At 45.6% G+C, this 20,996-nt stretch overlaps 2 protein-coding genes across 5 annotated transcripts in view; one reads left to right on the forward strand and one right to left on the reverse strand.

Annotated features, from left to right (window-relative positions):
• The window catches only part of ST3GAL6 (ST3 beta-galactoside alpha-2,3-sialyltransferase 6), a 47,064-nt gene extending 36,873 nt beyond the window's left edge, over positions 1–10,191 (forward strand). For all 3 annotated transcript variants that reach the window (XM_069868200.1, XM_069868191.1, XM_069868183.1), the window contains 2 exons: positions 3,887–4,039; positions 5,564–10,191. In XM_069868200.1, coding sequence (XP_069724301.1) covers positions 3,887–4,039; positions 5,564–5,644 — 234 coding nt within the window. In that variant the 3' untranslated portion in view covers positions 5,645–10,191. The remainder of the gene's footprint in view (positions 1–3,886; positions 4,040–5,563) is intronic.
• Positions 10,192–15,742: 5,551 nt separating this feature from the next.
• COL8A1 (collagen type VIII alpha 1 chain) overlaps positions 15,743–20,996 on the reverse strand; it is a 90,307-nt gene continuing 85,053 nt past the window's right edge. For both annotated transcript variants that reach the window (XM_069868098.1, XM_069868089.1), the window contains 2 exons: positions 19,645–19,960; positions 15,743–17,781 (listed from right to left, as the gene is read on the reverse strand). In XM_069868098.1, the coding sequence (XP_069724199.1) occupies positions 15,875–17,781; positions 19,645–19,957 (2,220 nt within the window). In that variant the 5' untranslated portion in view covers positions 19,958–19,960 and the 3' untranslated portion in view covers positions 15,743–15,874. The remainder of the gene's footprint in view (positions 17,782–19,644; positions 19,961–20,996) is intronic.

The raw sequence follows: 20,996 nt of genomic DNA on the forward strand, positions 1-20,996 counted from the left end.
ACAGTAATTCTAAGACTGCTGCAATTTTATGCTGCTGGAGGCGGGTAGGGACTAGGGAGCATACAGGATATTACGGCCCTGTGCTAATGACATATGTCTAGCAGCATTCTTGTGCTTACCAATTTGATGCCAAGCATTGTAATGAGTTAACCGACAATTTGGATGTAAAAATGCATTTTAACTATTATTTTATGACTGAAGAATGTTTCTGTTGAAAGGTAAATCTTCAAGCTATGGACTTCCCTTGTGCAGTCAGGACTGGCCACGTGCTGTTCAGCACAAATACAGTTCCCTGGGGTCACATCATTGCATGGAGCTGCTTCATAGGCATCAGCCAACTGATGTGTGTGAAAATGTTTGACAGGCTGTCACTGCAGAGCGTCTACTACAATTATTTTTTCTGTTTTAATCTTTCTGATGTTTGAGGGAGTAGAGTTTGTGGGTTTTTTTTGGTTTATTTTTTTTTTAATTTGGGGGGTAGTGGTGTTGTGCCTTTTTTTTTCCCCTTTTCTCCTTTTTTTTAACTTCCCTTTTTTTGCACCTACTGGTGGCTTTTTCCTGCCTTATTAGCTCTCAAACTGGAATACCCAGTTTGGCTGCGTGTTTGCTGGTGCTCCATGGCATTTCATCTCTTATGCTGAGGGTGGGAAGAAAGCAGAGTAGTTGAGTGCCTAATGATCTCCGAAGGGGCCACAGGAGATCCATGTCTTCTATGGTTCCAGAAATCCCTGCTGTCTCTTCCTGTGCTCCCCTCTCAGTGGGGATAAAAGTAAGACCAGTGCTGTCAGTGAGCCAAACAGGCAAACATGGTATCCTGGAGCTGGTACCAACAGGTCCCTCAGTTGCTTTGGGTTATATGTGCGTCCTCTGCTCCTTTCCTGCTACTCTGGGTGCCCCTGCCCAGAGCTGAGGGAGAGCACATAGGGACTTGGAGACCCTTTCTCCTACCTCCTCATCCCACTTGCTCCATCCCATGTGTTTTGCAGCCCCTTGTTCCAGGTGGCATAAAAGGTTAATCTCATGCATGCTTGTCCTCAGTTTTCCTCCCATCTCCAAGGCAGTCCATGGCTGGGAGCCTGCACATCTGCAGTCACTCACACAGCTGATCCATAGTGGCTTGGTTAAGCTGCAGGTCATGTCTTGGGAGTTCCTGTTGCCTGAGTGACCTTTGGAGGACCTGCTTTGGAGCCCTCTGCCACCATAGTGTGTCTCAGGGGAGGGCTGGGGCTCTCTTTGGTGTCCTGTGCTTTGGCCCCCTCTGCTTGCAGGAGATGCCAAAGACTGCTATAGCTTTCCCTACTGTCTCTGCATTTTCCATTAAGCCAACCTTATGTTCCTTGTGTGCACAGTTATGCATAGTCCAGCAAGCATTTCTGTTTCTTAGTTAGCAACTGTGACGGTGTTAGCAGAGCCGAGAAGAAAAACTGTAAAATCAGGTATGCTGCCCCAGCAGCGCTGAAGTCAGAAACTGTTGCAGAGTCATTCTGGGGCTGCGATTATTCCCATTACATGTGACTGGCTGAACAAATCTCATTATAGCTTAAGGATATCTGGATATTGCTAGGGGAATAGTGTAACAATACACTTTAGAAGTCGTGTTGCTTTTTTTTAGTGTATTCTTTTGAGGTGAACTTTATGATAGCCAAAATTAAACAGAGCTGGCTGTAACCTGTGATATTCTTGGTATTTCAGATAGCACTAATCCTGACCTGTAGCATTCCAGCCGTAATTTTTGGATCCTGTTTAGTATAGACATTGCGACAGAGTCAACACTAAGTTTATGCTATTGGGGCCCCCAGGGCAGAAAGTTATTTTGCTAACTGGCAGAAGCCCTGGGCAACAACAAGTGTTTTAAGTTGATGTTACTTTTTGAATACTCTGAAAGAACAAAAAAAATCTACATAATGGTGATAGTTCAATTCTATGACTTCAGTTAGGCTTATGGAGCTGCTCTTAGTAGCTTTTCCCTGGAAATTTGGTCTTGTATTATACAATGCAAAGAAATATTTTTTTTTCTGTTTTATTGGGTACATCTGTCTGTCCTCTGTGCTGAGTTGTCCAGTACTGGCTTGCCTAGTTAGTTTTCATTTTTGGGGAAAATGAACTGAACCTTGAGTAAGAGATGAAAAAAGCACGTGATTTTTGTGCTCAGTTGAGGTTTGATTGCAACTGCTGAAAGTGTTTAGTTCATTTGGTCTGCGATGAAATTCTTACTTTAGCTAAGAGGGGCATTAGTGCCTGAAAGTTTTGTCCATTTCTGAGGGTACATTTTCCCCTCAGCTTCATCACTTAGTCCAATGAAAGAGTTCACCTCTCTGTACAAACCTTGCCTCTATACTTCCGAAAATAATTTTAGCTGCTGCTAAGAGTCATGTACTGGATCAGAAGATAGGACAGATAATTGCAATCAGTTGTTCTCTGCTCTTGCGTAAATGCTAATTTTTGGGTTAGTGCTGTTAATTTTGCATGGTTAATACCTGTTTATGACGTGCTCTTGATATTTTACATTGCACTTACTTCTGAGCTATATCACTGTAGGGGGAGTGTCATGGTTCAGCTGCCCCCAGCCTGGTCAGCAGCTAAATGTGGGCAGCTGTGATTGCAATCCCTGTCCTCCCCCATCTCACCCCAGGGAAAAGAGAAAATGAAAATGAAAGACATACTTGTGGGTTGAAAGCTAAAACAGCTTTATTACTACTACTAATAGTGTTGATAAGAAAATAATGAAACATGTACAAAGATATGAAATCAAACCACCCAGTGACTCAATGCCACCACCAAGGCTGCAGAGCAGATGTGAGAAAAAGGTTCTGGGGTGGACTCAGCAGCAAATGGGACCCGAACTGGGTTTAGGAGCACACAGATCTGGGATCTGGGGCAAAAAGAAAAAATGAGGCCTGTACTAGATACCAGCCATCAAAGAAGAGGGCTTGTCCCTCATGATCCCTCATTTTTATACCAAATATGACATATATGGGATAGAATACCCTGTTGGTCAGTATTGGGCCACTTGTCCTGTCTGCCTCTCCTTGCAGGTGTGACCCATTTTCACCCTTTTGACTTATGGCATTCCACCAACTTATGACCTTTGTCACCATAGGGATAAATGTAGACAGTGGCCTTTCTGCATACCAATGCCCTGTTACTTTAGAGATAATTATAAATTTTAGGCATTATATCTTCTAGAGGCAGATACTGCCTTAAAACTTAAATTAACTTTCAGAAAATGAAGTTACTTAGATGAGGCTTAGCTGAAAGGTTAGAAAATTAATTCTACTTTAGCTCAAACCATAACAGGAAGAAGTAAACAATTTTACAGTTTGTTTTCTTCTAGTGGAAAGTATGGGGAAGGTATTAAGCTGTGTCCTTTTGGTCCCTGCTCTGAAAAAGTTCAAATGCAGCCAAGTTAATGCAGCACTAACATTCATGTATTTTTAGTTTGGTGTTATGAAGATTTGAGACATACCATGCTTTTCTGTTTGCCTGGATCTTCATCTTCTAGAAACTTCTGAACACCATCTACTAATTCAGTTAAGTTAGATGGAGTTAAATGTTCTCCAGTATCTTGAAGCCTATCCAGTTCCAAGAGAGAAGGTTGCTGAGCAGAAGGATGGGGGGACATTCTTGATGCCTCTGCTGAGGGAAGGACTACAGCGTGGGCTCAGCCCTCACTAGAAACCAAAGAATCCCAGGGCAAGCCAACATTGGCCGATCATGGAAAACCTGTGGGCAGCACGTAACTTGTTGAGACATAAGGGAATCAAACCACAAAACCAAATGTCTGTGGAAGAGCCAGGCTGTCTGATTTCTGCTGCCTTAGTTCTTAGGCTTGCTGTTCCCATCAAGCAGCCAGTTATTTATGTGTATGTGCTGTGTTTCATTTTAGAAACCTAAGCATCCAACAACGGGGCTAATTGCCATTACGCTAGCATTTCACATATGCCATGAAGTTCACCTGGCAGGCTTCAAGTACGACTTCACTGACAGAAACAGTTCTTTGCACTACTACGGCAATGACACGATGTCTCGGATGATACAGGTACAACAACACGAATAATGGTATTAGTGTCCCTTGTGCTATACTGTATTCTGCAATGTCTGCATGAGATGTCTGTTTGTATGTTCTGCTTTGCTTTGCTGGCACTGTCCTTAGGCTTCACAGCTCTTGTTCATAGAGGTGTGTTTGCTAGCAGTGTTAGAACACGAATAGCATTTGCTTCTGTTTGCATTCTGTGCTGGTTGCACAATTTCTCATAGTTGCCAAATGTCTTAAGTAAAAAAAAAGTATGTGAAGTGGAAAGCAAGGAGTTAAAGACCTATAAACTTGCAATTAGGAAAAGAGCTGAATTTCAGAAATTAAAAGCAGAGAAGAAAAGCAGTTCTTGGTTGGAGAGGGTTTGAAAAGAAGGAACCATTTACAGGAGGGAGAAGCCACGCCTTGCCAGGGTGAGGGAGCATCAGGAGGCTGGCAAGCATCAGGGATGCTTTCTTCTCCCATCCTGCGGAGAAGGGCCTCCTGCTTTGCTACTGTCGTGGCCCTGTTTTATTTTGTCTCTGCACTTGTCTTCGTCTCTAACTCCGAGGAACTCTATCTCAGCTCTTTACCTTGGTGTAATAGTTTTTTTTAGCATGTACATGCTATGCATGTGGAGGTTATTTTTTTTTTTTTTCCTCCTTCTCCTTTTCCTGAAGGAGGAGAATGGAAACAGTGTCCTTAGGAGCTTCTCGTGTCTCTGAGTATTCCTAGGTGTCCCCTGCTCTGAGAATTTTCCTTAACCTGCTTTCATTTTGAGGTTCCTCTCTGCAAGTGCCTTTTTTATCATGAATGTAAAGCTAGGGTAAAGTTGATTACGAGTTGTATAGGCATCCACAAGTTTCCTAAAATCTTGATGCTTTAAAACCCAAACAACTAAACAAAACCCTTATTAATTCTTCAGTAGTGTTGAGTTGTAAATATTATACTACATATGCATAATATTTTATGCAGTATTGGTACTGTATCTCTTTAGTGGATTCAGTGTCTAAGATTGTCTGTAAACTTATCTTGTGCTGACCTCCACTAACATCAGCGTTTTCCTGTGTATCCAGGATCTGGTTACAGCAGGGATGGTAGTTTTGACTTCTTGAAATTGATGGACAGGGCACATCCAGTTTACAGATGCTTAATGTGTGCTTTCCAAGAACCTGTGTTGAGCTTTGAGAATTAGTCATTTTCTGACTGCTTTTGTTGTAAATGTGTTCCCTCTAATCAAGGGGAGGAGCTGGGAGAGTTAGTAATGAAAGGATTTCTGTGAGATCATGTCTCGACTGTTCTTGCTACTGAAGGATCATCCCTTTTCGCTTATGTCCTAATGGAAAATCTATACCTGTCTGAGCAAGAGCCAGTCACCTGTTTTTTTAGGAGACTGTGCTACATCCTTTGCCAAGAAGTCTTTCCCCCAGAGCATTCCTACTTATTCTTATCATCTCTGAGGTATCACAGGTAATTAAAAGGAAAGAACAAACTGATGCTTCTGATGATAATTTGAATTTAATTTTTCTTGTTGTTCTCACATCTCTTTAGAATGAATATCACAACATCAACGCTGAGCAGAAATTTTTGAAGAAGCTTATAGACAAGAACTTTGTGGTCAATTTGACGTGAAAGCTGAATGGAGATATAAGGAACAATAGCTATTTTAAAGGTTCTAAAAAATTTTTATTTTTTGTATAATGTTTTTATTTTTTAAATGCAGCATAACTGTTTACCATTTAAAAGGATCACAGAAGCCTCATCAAGGCAGAAGCTGTTTCTAAGCCTGAGGGTAATGGACTATTGCAAACAGCGTAAACTGAATTTCTATGAAACTATTTTATAATGGGAAAACCATGAAACTCCCAATTGAAAGTATCAGGGATATAGAAAAATGTGATGCATATCACTTATTTATCAGTAAGAACTTTCCACATGATTATTTCTCTGGAATACTTTTGTTTCTGTTACTGTCCTCAGAAAGAGTAACACTGTCAAGAGACTGAGGTGATGAGTATTTAATTAGCTGTTGGATGTAAAGTCTTGAATATGTGTTTTAGTATGAAAATGGCTTTAAAATGATGCCTACAAGTCATTAGTGTATGTTTGGGAGAAAGGCAATTGTACAGTGTGTACAGATTTTGGTCTACCCTACTCCTGAGGAGGGGACATCCATCTTCAGCAAAGAAGGCACAAGTTCTGCACTGGCCATCGACTCTGAAGCGCTGCCTGCCTTTGCTGATGGTGAAGACTGTGTGGTCTCATTTGTGGAAATGCTGGTATTGACGATGCTTGTGTTGTACCCAGTTTATGGAAAACCACCCTTCCCATGCTGTTTACTGTTGGTGACTTGGCTTAGGGAAGAGGGTGTATGAAGATGGAAGAGTTGTGCTAACTATCTGCGTGTCAGCTGCTTCCCCACACCACAACAGGAATGTGATCTGGAACAGAGATCTTCACACATGAGTTTAAGTTTCGAGGCAACATCTCTTGAATTCCTAGATATCCAGGGCAGGATCTCATGTATCCTTCTGTTCACTCCTCAAGAATCAAGATATATTTTCCAAGCCAACAGAGTCTCCTATCTCACATGCTGTAATGCGTTTCTGCCTTTGAAATGCATCAATATGAGCAATGAATGTTTCCGGTTTTGGCCACAGAGAAGCCAGGGAACATCCAAGATGTACCTCAGCTGAATTATCATTTGGCTTCTGTTTACCTCTGCTGTCTTGACTTTTAGTTTTAAAGGATGTGGTTGAACTAAATGATTTACCTGTGGGAACTTACTCAGGATTTTAATTAAAATATTTAGTGGGTTGTTGCTGTTTCCTGTATTGGTTTGTCTCAGACAAGCCTGCTGAATATGTTAAATCTGCCTAGGAATGCCCCTGATAACTGTCAAAGAATAACAATTTATATGTTGTTCCACTTCTCTCATAGAGTGTGTATATATATCTTATTTTTTTTAATTGTGGACAGCTTGCTAGAAGATCTTATGATTATTTTAATCAGTCGCACCTAAAGAAAGCACAAAGAAGTCTACTTCAAAAACCAAGTTGGTAGAAAAACCTTTTTGCTGCTTTTTAATGAAATGATAGCGCTTTAGGATGTTTAGGAGCAGTGGAAACAATTACAATATGAATACAAACCTCTAACAGGTCAAGAGCAGTGTTTTGTATTTTCAAAAGCTGAGGATTACAAGAGTACTAAACACAACTTCTTTGCTGCAGCAGTGTAGAGGGACAAGCATTGAAAAAGTCATCTTCCTTTTTTTCCTATTTGTTTTGCAGAGTACAACAGGTTTTTAAAAAAAACAAAACAACACCTTCTAGTAGTTCTTATCTCCTTCTTTAGCTCCTTGGCTCTGCTGTTTCAGAACTGGGGCAATGTGATTTGGAGAGGAGCCACAGCTTAAGGGAAGGAGGCTTGTGTTTTCACCTAATAACTCCTGAGCTTTGGTCTGTTTCAATCAAATTGGATGTATCTGAAATAACTCCAGACATCGTAAAAATCTGGGGCAGGGAAGAACCCAGATGTGTCCCCAGCAAGGCACAGGCTATGCTGTGGTGTCCTGCTAGGTAGATGTGTCCCTTGGGCCCAGCTGCTGCAGGTGATGCTGCAGAGAGAGGCCCCTTGTCCAGCTGTGCACAGGGCAGCAGGTGGGAGCATGGAGGAGAGCAGACTGCAGGAGGTCCTGGGGCACCAGAGCAGGTGACTGGTGGTGAACAAGAAATTTGTTGAAACAAGAAGTGCAGGAAATAATAACTTTTTACTAGGTGGCAGGAAGGCTCTTACTCAGTTATTTGTTTCCTTTTTTTTTTTTTTTAAAATGTGTACATTTCTCAGGCTTTGAGGAGATCTTTGCTTAAAAATCTGAATACAAACAGGTGAGGGTTTGCATTGGAAAACAGCGACACCATTGTCTTTGTCTCTACCTCCTATTTATTTCTCATAATTATTTCAGTTAATTCAAGAATGTTCGTATGTGACTCTGCAGCCCCAGGCCCGCAGTGATTTAGACTACTGATGTTAGCAATTCCATGTGAAAAAAAAAAAATGCCAAGGTAAGTCTTTTTGCAAAGGTCATGGTGTTGTCCAAGCTCTCCTTGCATAGAAGTCCTTGGTAGATGTCAGACTTTGAAAGCAGAGCCTGGCAAAAGTGCAGGGATGCCTCTTCCTCCCTCAAAACCCACAGCCACTCCCAAAGCTGGTGCCCCTAGCTCTCCCACAGGCTGCTACCAGAAATCCAGCTGCATCCGTGTAACATCTTGCAGTACACTGACTGTGAGGTTTTTTTTACGGGAGAGCTATTGAATTTGCACTCTCCTCACAGTGCCTGGCTCTTGTGATGGTGCAGGCTGCTTCCCTCTGCTTCTCCACTGCTGTCCCTGGTGGCAGGAGGGTGGATAGGGATCTCTACTTTTAAGGATGTGTTCATTTTCTCTCCAGAGATATTCTTCCCACTAATATAAACTGATTCCTACTAATTTTCCTGGGAAGCTTTCATTTGAAAGGCCTCATTTGAAACAAATGGCACCCCCCAAACTTTTTACTTAAAACAGTAATATCAACATTTTTTTACTCTCCTAAGATTTATATTTTTTTACTATTTTGTTTTGGATAATGTGTTCCTATATTATCAGTGCATTTGATATGCTGACTACAAGCATTTATCCCTATTGATTACTTCTTTTTATTTGTTCTTAGTAAGCCTCCTCATTTGTATGACTGGCTTCTTTCTAGAATTATGCAGTACTCCCAGGGTTATTTTTCTTCCACTTCTATGCTCCTGCAGGGATGTTGAGTGTCTGAGTGCTGAGGTTGATCTTGCAGGCTGACTAACGTTTAGAGCCAGACCTGGTCACTCAGGACTGAAGGAAGGGTTGATATGATTGATAAATCACAGGGTGCTGGTTTTAGAGGCCAGTAGCTTTCCTCTTCAATAATAAGTAGTGAGCCAGGTGATTAGTCCCCCTCCTCAAGACTTTTTTGTAGCATTCTGTGTACACCAGCCCTTGTCACTCACTTCACATGGTCATTTCTGCTACTCTGCCTTGAGCATAGGCATTGGTTTTACACTAACTTTGTGCAGGCAAGAATAACACTATATAGTGCATTTCTCAGTAGTGCCCACGGACCAGTGTCTGTTCTATCTGGACATGTGTTTTCACAGGTGTTTTGCAGTACCGAAGACTTGCCTTGGGACTTTCGGACAAAAGCAATAATGCTAACTCCAAATACTTAGATCCTTTGTGAGAGTGAGCTGCTATTAAGATTTTCTTTTCCCATTTTTTGATGTTCTCGAAAGTGAAGTCTCTGCACTGAAATTTTCCTTCAAAAGCTTACCCCCCCTCCCTTTCTTTTTTTCACATCATCATCAAATCTGTCAAATTCTGAATGCTAGGGTGCTCCTAGCTTTATTTCCATTTCTGGTAATGGTGTAACTATATAGGTACCCAGTGTTTCCCATGGATTTTTTTGCCTGTATCAATTGCAAAGTCAGATTGTTTTATCCCTTTTCCCCGCCGTTCTGGTCTCTGGCAGCCTTCTGAATTTCCAGACAGCAGCATACAGCATGTTTTTCTGCTACCCCTTTCAAAATGCTGCACCATCAGAAAGGCTCAGCTTTAAGGTATAAGAGGACACACAAAATGAGCAGGATGACATGCTCTATTTGGCTTAAATTTTAGAGGTTTTTGTGTTCTATTGGGAAGATATTTTGTCCTCTGCTGCAATAATTTAGGGGAAGTACAGAGATACAACTTAAGAAGGAAGGTCACAAACTATTGCACTAAATAAGAATCTGAGAGTGCCTAAAAGACGTCACTAAATGACATTTCCAGTGACTGTATTGGTGATAATAATACAGAATCAGAACTTTGGAGTTCAATACTTAGTGTGAGGTACCTCTTGTTTCCTATGCCATGCTTTCCTTTATAACAATGCTGTGGGAGGTGGTATAAATACCTTAAATTTAAGTGGAATCTGTTTTTTAAGAACATACAAAGCTCAATATCTGGCTTTGATATCAGCAAATACTTATTTTATTTGTCATTTTTCTTTTATGTGCCTTTAAAGTGCCAGCTGTATTTTGAAGACATTCTTACTGTTGTTTCAAATGAAATTTTGAATACTATGAATGGAAAGAGATTATTTTCCTGTGAATAAATTTTGTTAAAGACAGTGCCCTCAGGCTTATTTTTGCAAGATCAGTGCTCTATTTCTGTGATCCTCAGTGGAGGGCTTCTACCACCTTGATATTTGCTGGAAAGGCAACACAACTAGGCACACACAGTCCAGGAGGTTCCTGCAATGCATTGATGATAAATTTTTTACAAGTGCTAGGGAAGAGCCGATGAGAAGAGGTGTGCACCTCCTGGACCTTTTACTAACAAACAACGAAGGACTGTTTGAGGATGTGAAGACTGAGGCAGTCTTGGCTGCAGTGGCCATGATATGGTGGAGTTTAGGATCATCCTGCATGGAAGAAACAGGACAATAAGCGGGATTACAACCCTAGGCTTCAAGAGAGCCTCTTCAAAGACCTGTCTGGAGGAATCCCATTGGGCTGTAGAAGGTAGGGGCATTCAAGAGAGCTGGTCAATATTCCAGCACTTCTTTCTCTAAGCTTGAGATCCATGCATCCCTAGGAGTAAGAAATCAAGCAAACGAAGCAGAAGCATGAAGATGGAGTTTCTGGAAAAATTGCACATGGAAGGAGGAAGTTTATAGAATGGAAAAAAAGACTGGCCACTTGGGAGGAATATAGCAGCAGTGTCAGAGTATACAGGGATATAACAAGGAAGGCTAAGGCCCACTTGCAATTAAATCTGGAAAGAGGCATCAAGGACAACAAGAAAGGCCTCAAGTGCATCAGTAGCAAAAAGAAGACTAGGGAAGATGTGGGCCCACTGCTGAATGAGGCGCATGTTCTGGTGAAAGAGGGTTCTGATAAGGTGGAGTTACTGAATGTCACCTTTGCTTCAGTCTTTACTTCTAAGACTGGCTTTCAGGAATCCCAGACCCTGGAGGAAATGGAGGTCTGGAGAAATGAAGACTCTCTCTTGACTGAGGAGGATCTGGCTAGTGATCACTTAAGCAAACCAAATACCCACAAATCCATGGGCCCTGATGGGATGCACCCAAAAGTGCTGAGGGAGCTGTGGATATTATTGCTAAGCCACTCTCCATTGTCTTTGAAAGGCTGTGGAGAAAAGGAGTGGTGCCTGAGGACTGGAGGAGAAGCCAAGGTCACTCCAGTGCCCAAAAAGTAGGATCCAGGAAACTACAGGCCAGACAGCCTCACCTCCATCCCTGGAAAGGGTATGGAACAGCTCATTCTTGATGTCATCTCTAAGCATTTGGAGATGAATGTTATCAGGAGTGGTCAACATAGGTTCACTGTGGGAAATCATGCTTAACCAAATTATGATGGCCTTCTGTGACTGGTTAGGTAGGTGAGGGGAGAGCAGTGTATGTTGTCTACCTTGACTTCAGAAAGGCTTTTGTCTCCTATAACTACCTCGTGTAAGCTCAGGAAGTGTGAGATAGATGAGTGGATAGTGAGGTGGATTGAGAACTGTCTGGGTGGCAGAGCTCAAGTCTAGTTGGAAGCCTTTGGCCAGTGGTGTTCCACAGGGCTCAGTACTGGGCCCAGTCTTGTTCAACATATTGTTCAATGAATTGGATGCGGGGAAAGCATGTAGCTTCAGCAAATTTGCTGATGACACAAAATGAGGAGCAGCAGTTGATACACTAGAAGGCTGTGCTGCCATTCAGCAAGACCTGGATGGGCTGGAGACTTGGGCAGGGAGGAATCTAATGAAGTTCAACGAAGGCAAGTGCAAGGTCCTGCACCTAGGGAGGAATTACAGTGAGCACCAGTACAGGCCATGGATTGACCTGATGGAAAACAGCTCTGTGGCGAAGGATCGGGGAGTTCTGGTGAACAAACTAACTATAAGCCAGTAATGTGCACTTATGGTCAAGAAGGCTAATGGTATCCTGGGGTGCATTAAGAAAAGCATGGTGGGCAGGTTGAGGGAGGTTATCCTCTCCCACTACTCTGCCCTAGTGAGGTCCCATCTGGAGTTCTGCATCCAGTTCAGGGCTCCCCAGCTCAAGAAAGTTAAGGATCTATTGGAGAGAGTCCAGCAGAGGGCCATGAAGATGATTAGGGGACTAGAGTGTCTCTCAAAGGAGGAAAGGCTGAAAGACCTGTGTCTGTTTAGCCTGGAGAAGACCAAAAAGGAGATCCTATTAATGCTTACAAATATCTAAAGGGCAGCTGTGAAGAGGATGGGGCTAGACTCTTTTAGTGGTGCCCAGCAGCTGGACAGTGGGCAATTGGCACAAACTGGAACACAGGAAGTTCCACCTCAATATCTGGAAAAAATTCTTTACTGTGAGGGAGTTGGAGCATTGGAATGGGCTGCCTACAGAAGTAGTAGAATCTCCTTCTCTGGAGATATTAAAAACATGCTTGAGCACGTTCCTGTGCAGCCTGCTCTAGGTGAGCCTGCCTTAGCCAGGGGATCGGACTGCATGATCTCCACAGGTCATGGGGAGTGAGGAGCTGCTTAGCTCATGGCTTTAGGGCATTTCTGGAAAAAACAATTACCTGACACAAGTAGATACTCAATGCATTCATAGAACCACCAGGTTGGGAAAGATCTCTTGGATCATCAAGTTCAACCATTCCTATCTGCCACTAGACCATATCCCTGAGCACCTTGTCTACCTGTCTTCTAAAGACCTCCTGGGATGATGACTTAACCACCTCCCTGGACAGCCTCTGCCAGTGCCTGATGACCCTTTCTGTGAAATTTTTTTCCCTGATATCCAGTCTGAACCTCCCCTGGTGCAGCTTGAGGCCATTCCCCCTTCTCCTGTCCCCTGGGAGAGGAGGCCAGCTCCCTCCTCTCCACAACGTCCTTTCAGGTAGTTGTAAAGAGCAATAAGGTCTCCCCTCAGCCTCCTCCTCTCAAGGCTAAACAACCCCAGTTCTCTCAGCCGTTCCTCATAAGGCCTGTTCTCCAGCCCCTTCACCAGTGTTGTTGCTCTTCTCTTGACACACTCCAGAGACTCAACATCCTTCTTGTGGTGAGGGGCCCAGAACTGAACACAGGATTTGAGGAGCGGTCTCACCAGTGCCGAGTACAGAGGGAGAATAACATCCCTGGACCTGCTGGCCACGCTGTTTCTGATACAAGCCAAGATGCCTTTGGCCTTCTTGGCCACCTGGGCACACTGCTGGTTCATGTTCAGTTGGCTGTCAACCAACACCCCTGGGTCTTTCTCCTCCAGGCAGCTTTTTTAGCCACTCTTCCCCTGGGATGTAGCTGCACAGGGTTGTTGTGCCCTAAGAGCGGGCCCCGGCATTTGGCCTTCTTAAACCTCATGCCATTGGTCTTAGCCCAGTGGTCTGGCCTGTTCAGAGCTCTGTAGAGCCTCCCTACCCTCCAACAGATCGACAATTCCACCCAGCTCAGTGTTGTCTGCAAACTTGGTAAGGGCACCCCCAACGCCTTCATCCAGGTCATTGATGTTGAACAAGACTGGACCCAGCACTGAGCCCTCGGGGACACCACTAGTGACTGGCCTCCAGCTGGAATTAACTCCATTTACCACACTCCATTTATTCGTTTGAGTATGAACAGTTTAGGAGTTCACTAGCCTGGAGGAAATGCCTGGCTTTGAGGTGAGATTGGAGGAGCCACACCATGGGTTGGAATTGCTCCCTGCATTGGAGCCAGAGTTGAATAGTGATGTAAATCAGTGACAGATATGTTGCTGCTTTTGCACTAGTTTTTGGAGGTGAAAAAACAGAGAGGGTGAGGAATGGGAAAAGCTCTTCTCAAATCACATGGGGGAGTCAAGGATGTGGTATGCATCTCCCAGTCTGGTCAGCCAGCTCTGGTTTTTGAGGCAAGCATGATCCCTTAACAGTGCCTCTCTATGATGTCTGATTTCTCGGCTTCCTGTATGGTGCCCCCGTGTCTTTTTAATTTGCACTCCTGCATCGGCTCATGCTGAGTGGGCATCCACCCCTGGGCTGCCTGCTGCCCCACTAAACATGACGCTGGGACAGCGCATTCCTCTTAGTGACTTTTTTTTTTTTTTTAATATTAAGCTGTCAGTGGCTTCAGAGTGTCCTTTTGGTCTGATATATGAATTCAGTGGGTTGAATGTTCCTTCCAACAATTCTGCTGAATGAAGACAGGATTTTTTTTTAAAGATATTTAATAAGATATTTTCTTCAAATCAGTACAAAAATTTTAAATACAAAATTATTTGCTTTTGACATATCTCATATATTCTGGGAACATACTGAAGTCACCAATTCCTGGTGAACTGTCCATCTGTTCCTGACACCGTTCCATAAAATTTCTGAGATAAAGCACCACATTATATCACTGGAGTCCTTAGTCAATGTTAGACTGCATTAAACTCTGCATTTAAATAATGGTAATGCCAGTTAAATCCAATCTTAGTTCTGCATGAAAAATCTAGATCATTTTTGAAACAAAAGCGGTAGCATTAGCTAAAGACATTGAAGAAGTGATGAGTACTTAACTCTTTCAACTAGCGTAACAGTGTGTGATGTGCAGCACTGTACAGGGAACCACAGCAAAGTACACTGCCCTTTGGAAACAAATACTTCTGAGGCGAGATTAGCACCATTGATGAACAGACAGGTCTTGCAGAGGAGTTGCTCTCCTCATGTACAGAAAAGGTAAAGGCCCGCAAGTTCTCGTTGACAATAGGTAACATATAAATAAGGATTGTAAATCAGCTTTTATATAAAATGAAGTTCTCAGATAGATTTGCATGATTGGTAGTGCAGGTAAAATTATCCATTGATCTCAAATAACAAATTCATTAATTAGCAAACAGATCTACTCCTGCTTTGCCTAGTCATTGAAGAGTAAACTGATTAAATGTTTGCTGAGTGGCAGAATAGACATCTCTTCTGACAAGCCAAACAGACACGGGCTCTTAGCACGAACACGGAAATCCCAGGGACTTTGTACTGCCCTCCTGTATTGCCATGTGTTGGCCAAAATGTCTCAGTCACAAAGCAAATGGGGAATCCTTTTTTTTTCTCTGATCTACCTCATCTGCTTCAACCATGCAAATGCAGATGGAGGCTTCTCAAATGCTGTGGCATTTGGAGGTGAACCCAGCACCTGCTGGAGTCAGTGGAGGTATTCTGGGTCCAACAACTGCTGGAGAAGGTTCACTGGGAATAGTTACACCATCAATACTCCTTTTCCATCATAAATAAATTGTTCAGGGAAAAAGCCCATACTTGCAGGAATAATTTATATGGGGAAAATGGAAATAAAGGTCTCTAGCTAAGAGAACCTTTGCTTGTCAGGCAGACCTGCTGTCAAAATAAACTCCCGCCCAAACAGATAAAAAGCCACTCATTTTTTTCCATATATTTTGAGATAGACCTACTCTGGCTTAAGTCACTGGTTTCATCTTATAACTATGATCAATGCAACAGTCAAATATGCAACAGGAGCAAGTGACATACACTGAGTTGAACCTCAGTACTGAATTACTGTGAATGAAATGAAGTAAGCATGGCATCACAGAAATATATAATGTACAGCTAATACGTCCCCCTTGGGTGCAAAACAACTGTTTATGAACCTGATACACATCTTTAGATAGTACACCATACCTTTTTTTATAACTAGCTGTGCATAATGTTGAACTTTGTATTTATTTATTTATTTTGTACAACATGGTCCAAAACGGTCATAAAATGCATCTGTCATCGTATAAAGGTTTGAAGCAGAGAAGAAAGATTTTGATTGTGTGTGTGTGTGTGTGTGTGTCTGTTTTTTTGTTTTACATGGGATACAATAAATATCCTGAAAAAGACGAATGAACGTACTGCCCAGCATAGAGTCCTGCTGCCTGCTCGGATGGCATTTGAACGTAAACCTTGTCTCCGTGCATCAGCTGGACAACAGCACTACCCGAAGCCTGGTCCAGGAAGCCCTTCTTGTACTCATCGTAGGTGTACATCAGTGGCTCATTGTTCTTGAACAACGCCACCCAGACGCTGGCCCCTTTACAGTGGACGTGGTAGGCGAAGTAGTAGACTCCAGGGATCTCACAGGTGAAGATACCCGTCTGAGGGTTGTAGTTCTGCCGGCCATTGTAGAGGAGCTTGTCGAACTTCACGGGCACCCCGACGCGGGGGAAAGGGGTGAGGAGCTCTGCGGTGAACGCGGGCATCTCGTAGACGATGCCGCCAGCCTTGCCTTTCTTGCCCATGTAGCCATAGGGAGGCTTGACGCCTTCTATCCCCGGCCCCACCTCAGGCAGGTACTGTCCCACAGCCGGCGGAGTGGGTGGGATGATGACCGGGGGTCCCGGGGGCCCTGGGGGTCCTGGTGGCCCCTGGAGTCCTGGCTGGCCAGGGGGACCGAGCGCCCCAGGCTTCCCTGGGGGTCCCTGCAGCCCCGCGGCGCCAGGTTTGCCCACGCCAGGGAAGCCGGGGGGTCCGGGCATGCCAGGCTCCCCCTTTGCCCCCGGCAGCCCCGGGGGGCCGATGGGACCACTGGGTCCTGCGATGCCTGGGATGCCTGAGGGGCCCTGAAGCCCCTGGGCACCGGGGAGCCCCGGCTCGCCCTTGGGTCCCACGAGCCCTGGGACGCCTGGCAGCCCCGGCAAACCTTTCTGTCCGGCCTCCCCCTTGGGCCCTGTGGGTCCCGGCAACCCCCGCAGCCCAGGGGCACCCACTTCCCCTGGGAAGCCTGGCTTCCCTGGAAAGCCCTGCAGGCCAGGTTCACCCTTGGGTCCAACCGGTCCCGGTGGCCCCACGGCGCCGCCTTCCCCTTTGGGTCCAGGGAAGCCGGCGGCTCCTGGGGGGCCCATGATGCCCGGCAGCCCCGGCTGCCCTGGCTCTCCGGGTGGGCCCCCCATGCCGGGTGGCCCTGCGTGCCCCTTCTCCCCTTTAGGCCCCATGGCGCCCGGTGGGCCCCCCAAGCCACGCTCACCCTTGGGCCCGGGAAAGCCTGGCTTGCCGACACCGGGGATGCCGGGGGGCCCCGGGAGGCCTGGCAGGCCCTGCTCCCCCTTGCCGCCTGGGAAGCCTGGTTGGCCAGGAACGCCATCCTGGCCAGGTTTGCCGATGCCCGGTGGTCCAGGAGGGCCTTGGATGCCGGGGGCTCCTGGGGGACCCTGCAGACCCAGCTCTCCTGGCGGCCCTGGCTTGCCCGCGGGTCCCTGGGGGCCGGGGAAGCCGACCATGCCCGGCTTGCCCACCCCGGGCAGTCCCACGGGGCCGGGGGCACCGGGCAGCCCAGGGGGACCCTTCAGCCCCGGCAGACCTGGGATCCCGACGCCCTTCTCCCCTTTTGGCCCTGGGATTCCAGGGGCACCCGGAGGCCCCTTCATCCCGGGTTCGCCCTTCGGCCCTGGCTGCCCCTGTAACCCCGGAGCACCAGCTTTTCCGATGCCGGGAAGCCCATGAGGTCCCGGTGGTCCTTGTGGCCCGGGTATCCCCATGGGCCCCATCTCCCCCTTTGGTCCCATCTCCCCTCTCGGCCCTGGGGGTCCCATCACCCCAGGTTTTCCCGGCATCCCTGGCAAACCCGGCTTCCCAATTCCTGGATATCCTTGTGGGCCTGGTTTCCCTTTAGCTCCTGGTACACCGTGACCGGGTAAACCTGGTGGCCCCGGTGGCCCTCTTGGACCAGGCTCACCGGGGGGACCTTGCTCGCCCCTCAGACTGCGCACAGGCATCTCTGGGTTGGGGAGAAAACAGAAAGAGAAAAGGGAGGGGGAGAGACAAAAGGTGATGGCAGTCACATTCTTTCAGAAGCACAAAGGCAGTTTCACATTGAACGTGCTCGTTATGATGCCTCTTGGTTTTGTGGTGGGCAGGGAGGTGAAGATGACCTCAGGGTGGTGTTTGGAAGGAAGAAGATGTTTCTGCTGTTTTGCATACCCCAAACTTGCATGTGTGTTTCTGTTTCCATAAAATAGTTATTTTGCATCATATTTCTTTATTTTTTTGCCATGCAAAAGTCATTTGGGCTTTACTAGTGTTTTCTGCTCACACAGTCTTGAGCAACAAAACCAGCTTTCTGTCCCATATTTCTGCAGACTAGTTTACTTGTAAGAGTTTCTGCAAGACACAGAAGCTGCTTGGTGCTCCTGTGCTGTAGGAGTTCTGACATAAAAGAGCATTTGTCAAAGGGGTTTACACTAAAAATATCAATTAAAAAAGATTGAAAAGATTGTACCAGTAAGAGGTTCGTACATAGGTATGACTGCATTTCCACCAAGGCTTTGGTTCCCATTAAGGTATTACTGGAAACCTGCAGCCTTACCCTGCATCTCTAAGCTTCCACAGGTTTTTGGTGTAAGCACATCTAGTGCTCTTCTAAATACTTAAAAAAAATGTTTTTATTGTCCAAACTCGCATTTTTGTGCATGTGACCACTTAGCATTGCAAGTCAGGCTGAGGGAGTTGCCACGTGGGAGTGGTTGTGGTGGGGCTGGTTACTTTTCAGGCTGTGTGCTTTTTGTGCTAAGTGGAAAGTCTGCTTTCCAGCAGATATGAATAAAGAAGCGAGAGGTTTGGATGAGCAGGAGAGACGAGGTTTCGGTGAAAGAGAATTAACTGTTCTTCGGGAGGCAGAAACCTTCCCTGTCTGCATGTGTTGTGTTTTATGCACGTAGAAAACCTCCTTTGCTCACAAGATGCGTTGGTTTTACTATAGCCAGACATGCTTGTTCAGACACTACAAAAATAGGCCCTAAAATCTTCCATTTACCTCTGAAGCCAGTGGAGGCTGTGGTTACACTGAACCTTCAATAAGACAAAGAGTTAACCAGCTTGTCTGAACTCACACAGACACTCACAAGGACTTCATGACACTGGTTGTTCCTCATTTCCCTTTGTACTTTGGACATTTTTTTGTTGTTTTCTTAAATATCCTAATATTGTCCAAACTTCCTTTACAGAGTACTGAAAGTGCTTGTACGTGCAGAGCTGTGCAGTAATGCTCTGTACCTTCAATGCCTCCATTATGCTCATAAATAACGTACAGGAAAAGGACTGCAGAGTCAGAGCAATTATATGTTTTTTTCCTGCAGACTTCTAAATCACAGGGTCTGGACAAATCCAGACAAAACTGTGATATTTCTGTAAATTCTGATCTTGGGGCTCTTAGCTCTTATTTCATGTCTGGTTGCTGCAGTGAGAGTGGGAGCACCCCCAGCCCGCCTGCCTAGGCCATCATTTGAAACCCCATCAGAGGTTTTTCTGCCGTCAAGTGGGATAATGAGGTTTCTCCCAGCATTCAGCAAGCACTCCAAAAAACTTGGGCCAGCCCGGGGCACTAGAGGCTCCTCACAGGTAAGACTGCTCAGAGGCTGTGCTGCAGCCGAGGGGATGACTGTAGCCTTGCTCTGGTGACCCCAAGCTGCCTCACAGCTAATGTGGGCCTGTTAGCCCACCTGTGGCCAGGTACTGATCTGGCAAGTCCTTGGGGCACCTGGGTCAGCAGCCTGCGCCCCATCCTCAGTTATCCCCAGGCTGATGGTGCTATGGGGCACCAGGCCAGACCGCACAGGGGTGGCAAGGGACATGTTGAGCCTACCTTTCTCTTTCTTGGGAGCCATGTCCTTGCCGAGCAGAGGCATCTGCGGGACCTCTTTCCTGTACTGAGGCAGATGGGGGTATTCTTTCCCGTACTGCATGTGGGGCACCTCCTTGCCCATGTGCTGCATTGGAATGCCTTCCTTGCCCAGTGGCATGTGAGGTACTTGTTGTCCAAGAGGTTGGTACTGGGGCACCTGTGGTGGCAGCTGCTTGATCCCATAGTAGACGCCGCCTTGAACAGACCTCACCAGCTCTATGTAAATGGTGACAGCTACTGCCAGTAGCTGCACAGGGATGAACAGCATGGCCATCACCTGCAAAAACACAACAAACCCCACAGTTAGGAGAAAGTGTGTTTTCATGCTGTGTATTTCCTGTTAGGGCTGACCTGCTCTCATTTTCTGCAGCAAATGGGACCTAAATCTCTGCAAACTGGCTCTGGTTTGTGTGTTGCACTGAAGGACATCCTACAGCAGGCCTGTATCTGGTTTATTGGAGGCTCTTACTACTATAGTACTATCATAGCAAATGTCCTTATATGCATTTGATTTTACTCTACCCTGTATGTTCTGGGTGCTGCCCTTTGTGGTTTCTCCACACAGGCATCTGCTCCCTCCCATCCCCAAGCTGCAATTTGCTGCTTTCTCACTTGTGTGATTGTTGTGGCACAAGGTTTGAGGATCTCTGCTGTGAGTTCCAGCATGGAAGGAGAGCAGGGAAGGGCATGTGGGTGCTCTCTTAAATGCTTTCTGTCCAAGGAAGATAAATTATCAGTACCACTTCTCCTATGCTTTCCATAGTAATGAAAGCTCAGTTTCTGCAGCTTAAATCTGTGCCTAGGAATGTGCCTCCTGGCTACAGAGTCTAGGGGCTCTCCATTTCTATCTCAGCTCCTTGCCAGTGATCCTCCAAAGCTGGGCTTTGATCCCTTCAGCCTTCACAAAGAAATGGACCACCATTGCATTTGGGCATGATCAGCCAGTCCATGCTTTTCTCTGGGGATGTTCAACTATTTCCTAAAGGTTTTGCCCCACAGTAAGATCTGTCCCCTCTGCAGTAGCCCATCCCAGCACCTCACCAGCCCAACAGCGTTGTTTTTCTTTTTTCTCCCTTATCAAAACATGTGCTTGGGACTTCTTGTACGACCTGCTGTTGGTTTTTCTTTCTGCAGTAGGGGCATTAGTAGCAGGTGAATAGCACATCAGGAATTAGGAACTCCTTAAATGAGTGCAAATTTAGGGGCAGCCTGAGGTAACAAGGAGACATGCCATGTGGTTGAGTACTTTGAAATTTGTCCCGCAACCAAGACTGGTAGGCAAGTCATGCTCTTTTCAAATGCACATGGCAATT

The sequence above is a fragment of the Phaenicophaeus curvirostris genome, chromosome 1 (assembly GCF_032191515.1).
Source record: "Phaenicophaeus curvirostris isolate KB17595 chromosome 1, BPBGC_Pcur_1.0, whole genome shotgun sequence".
NCBI classification, from domain to species: domain Eukaryota; kingdom Metazoa; phylum Chordata; class Aves; order Cuculiformes; family Cuculidae; genus Phaenicophaeus; species Phaenicophaeus curvirostris.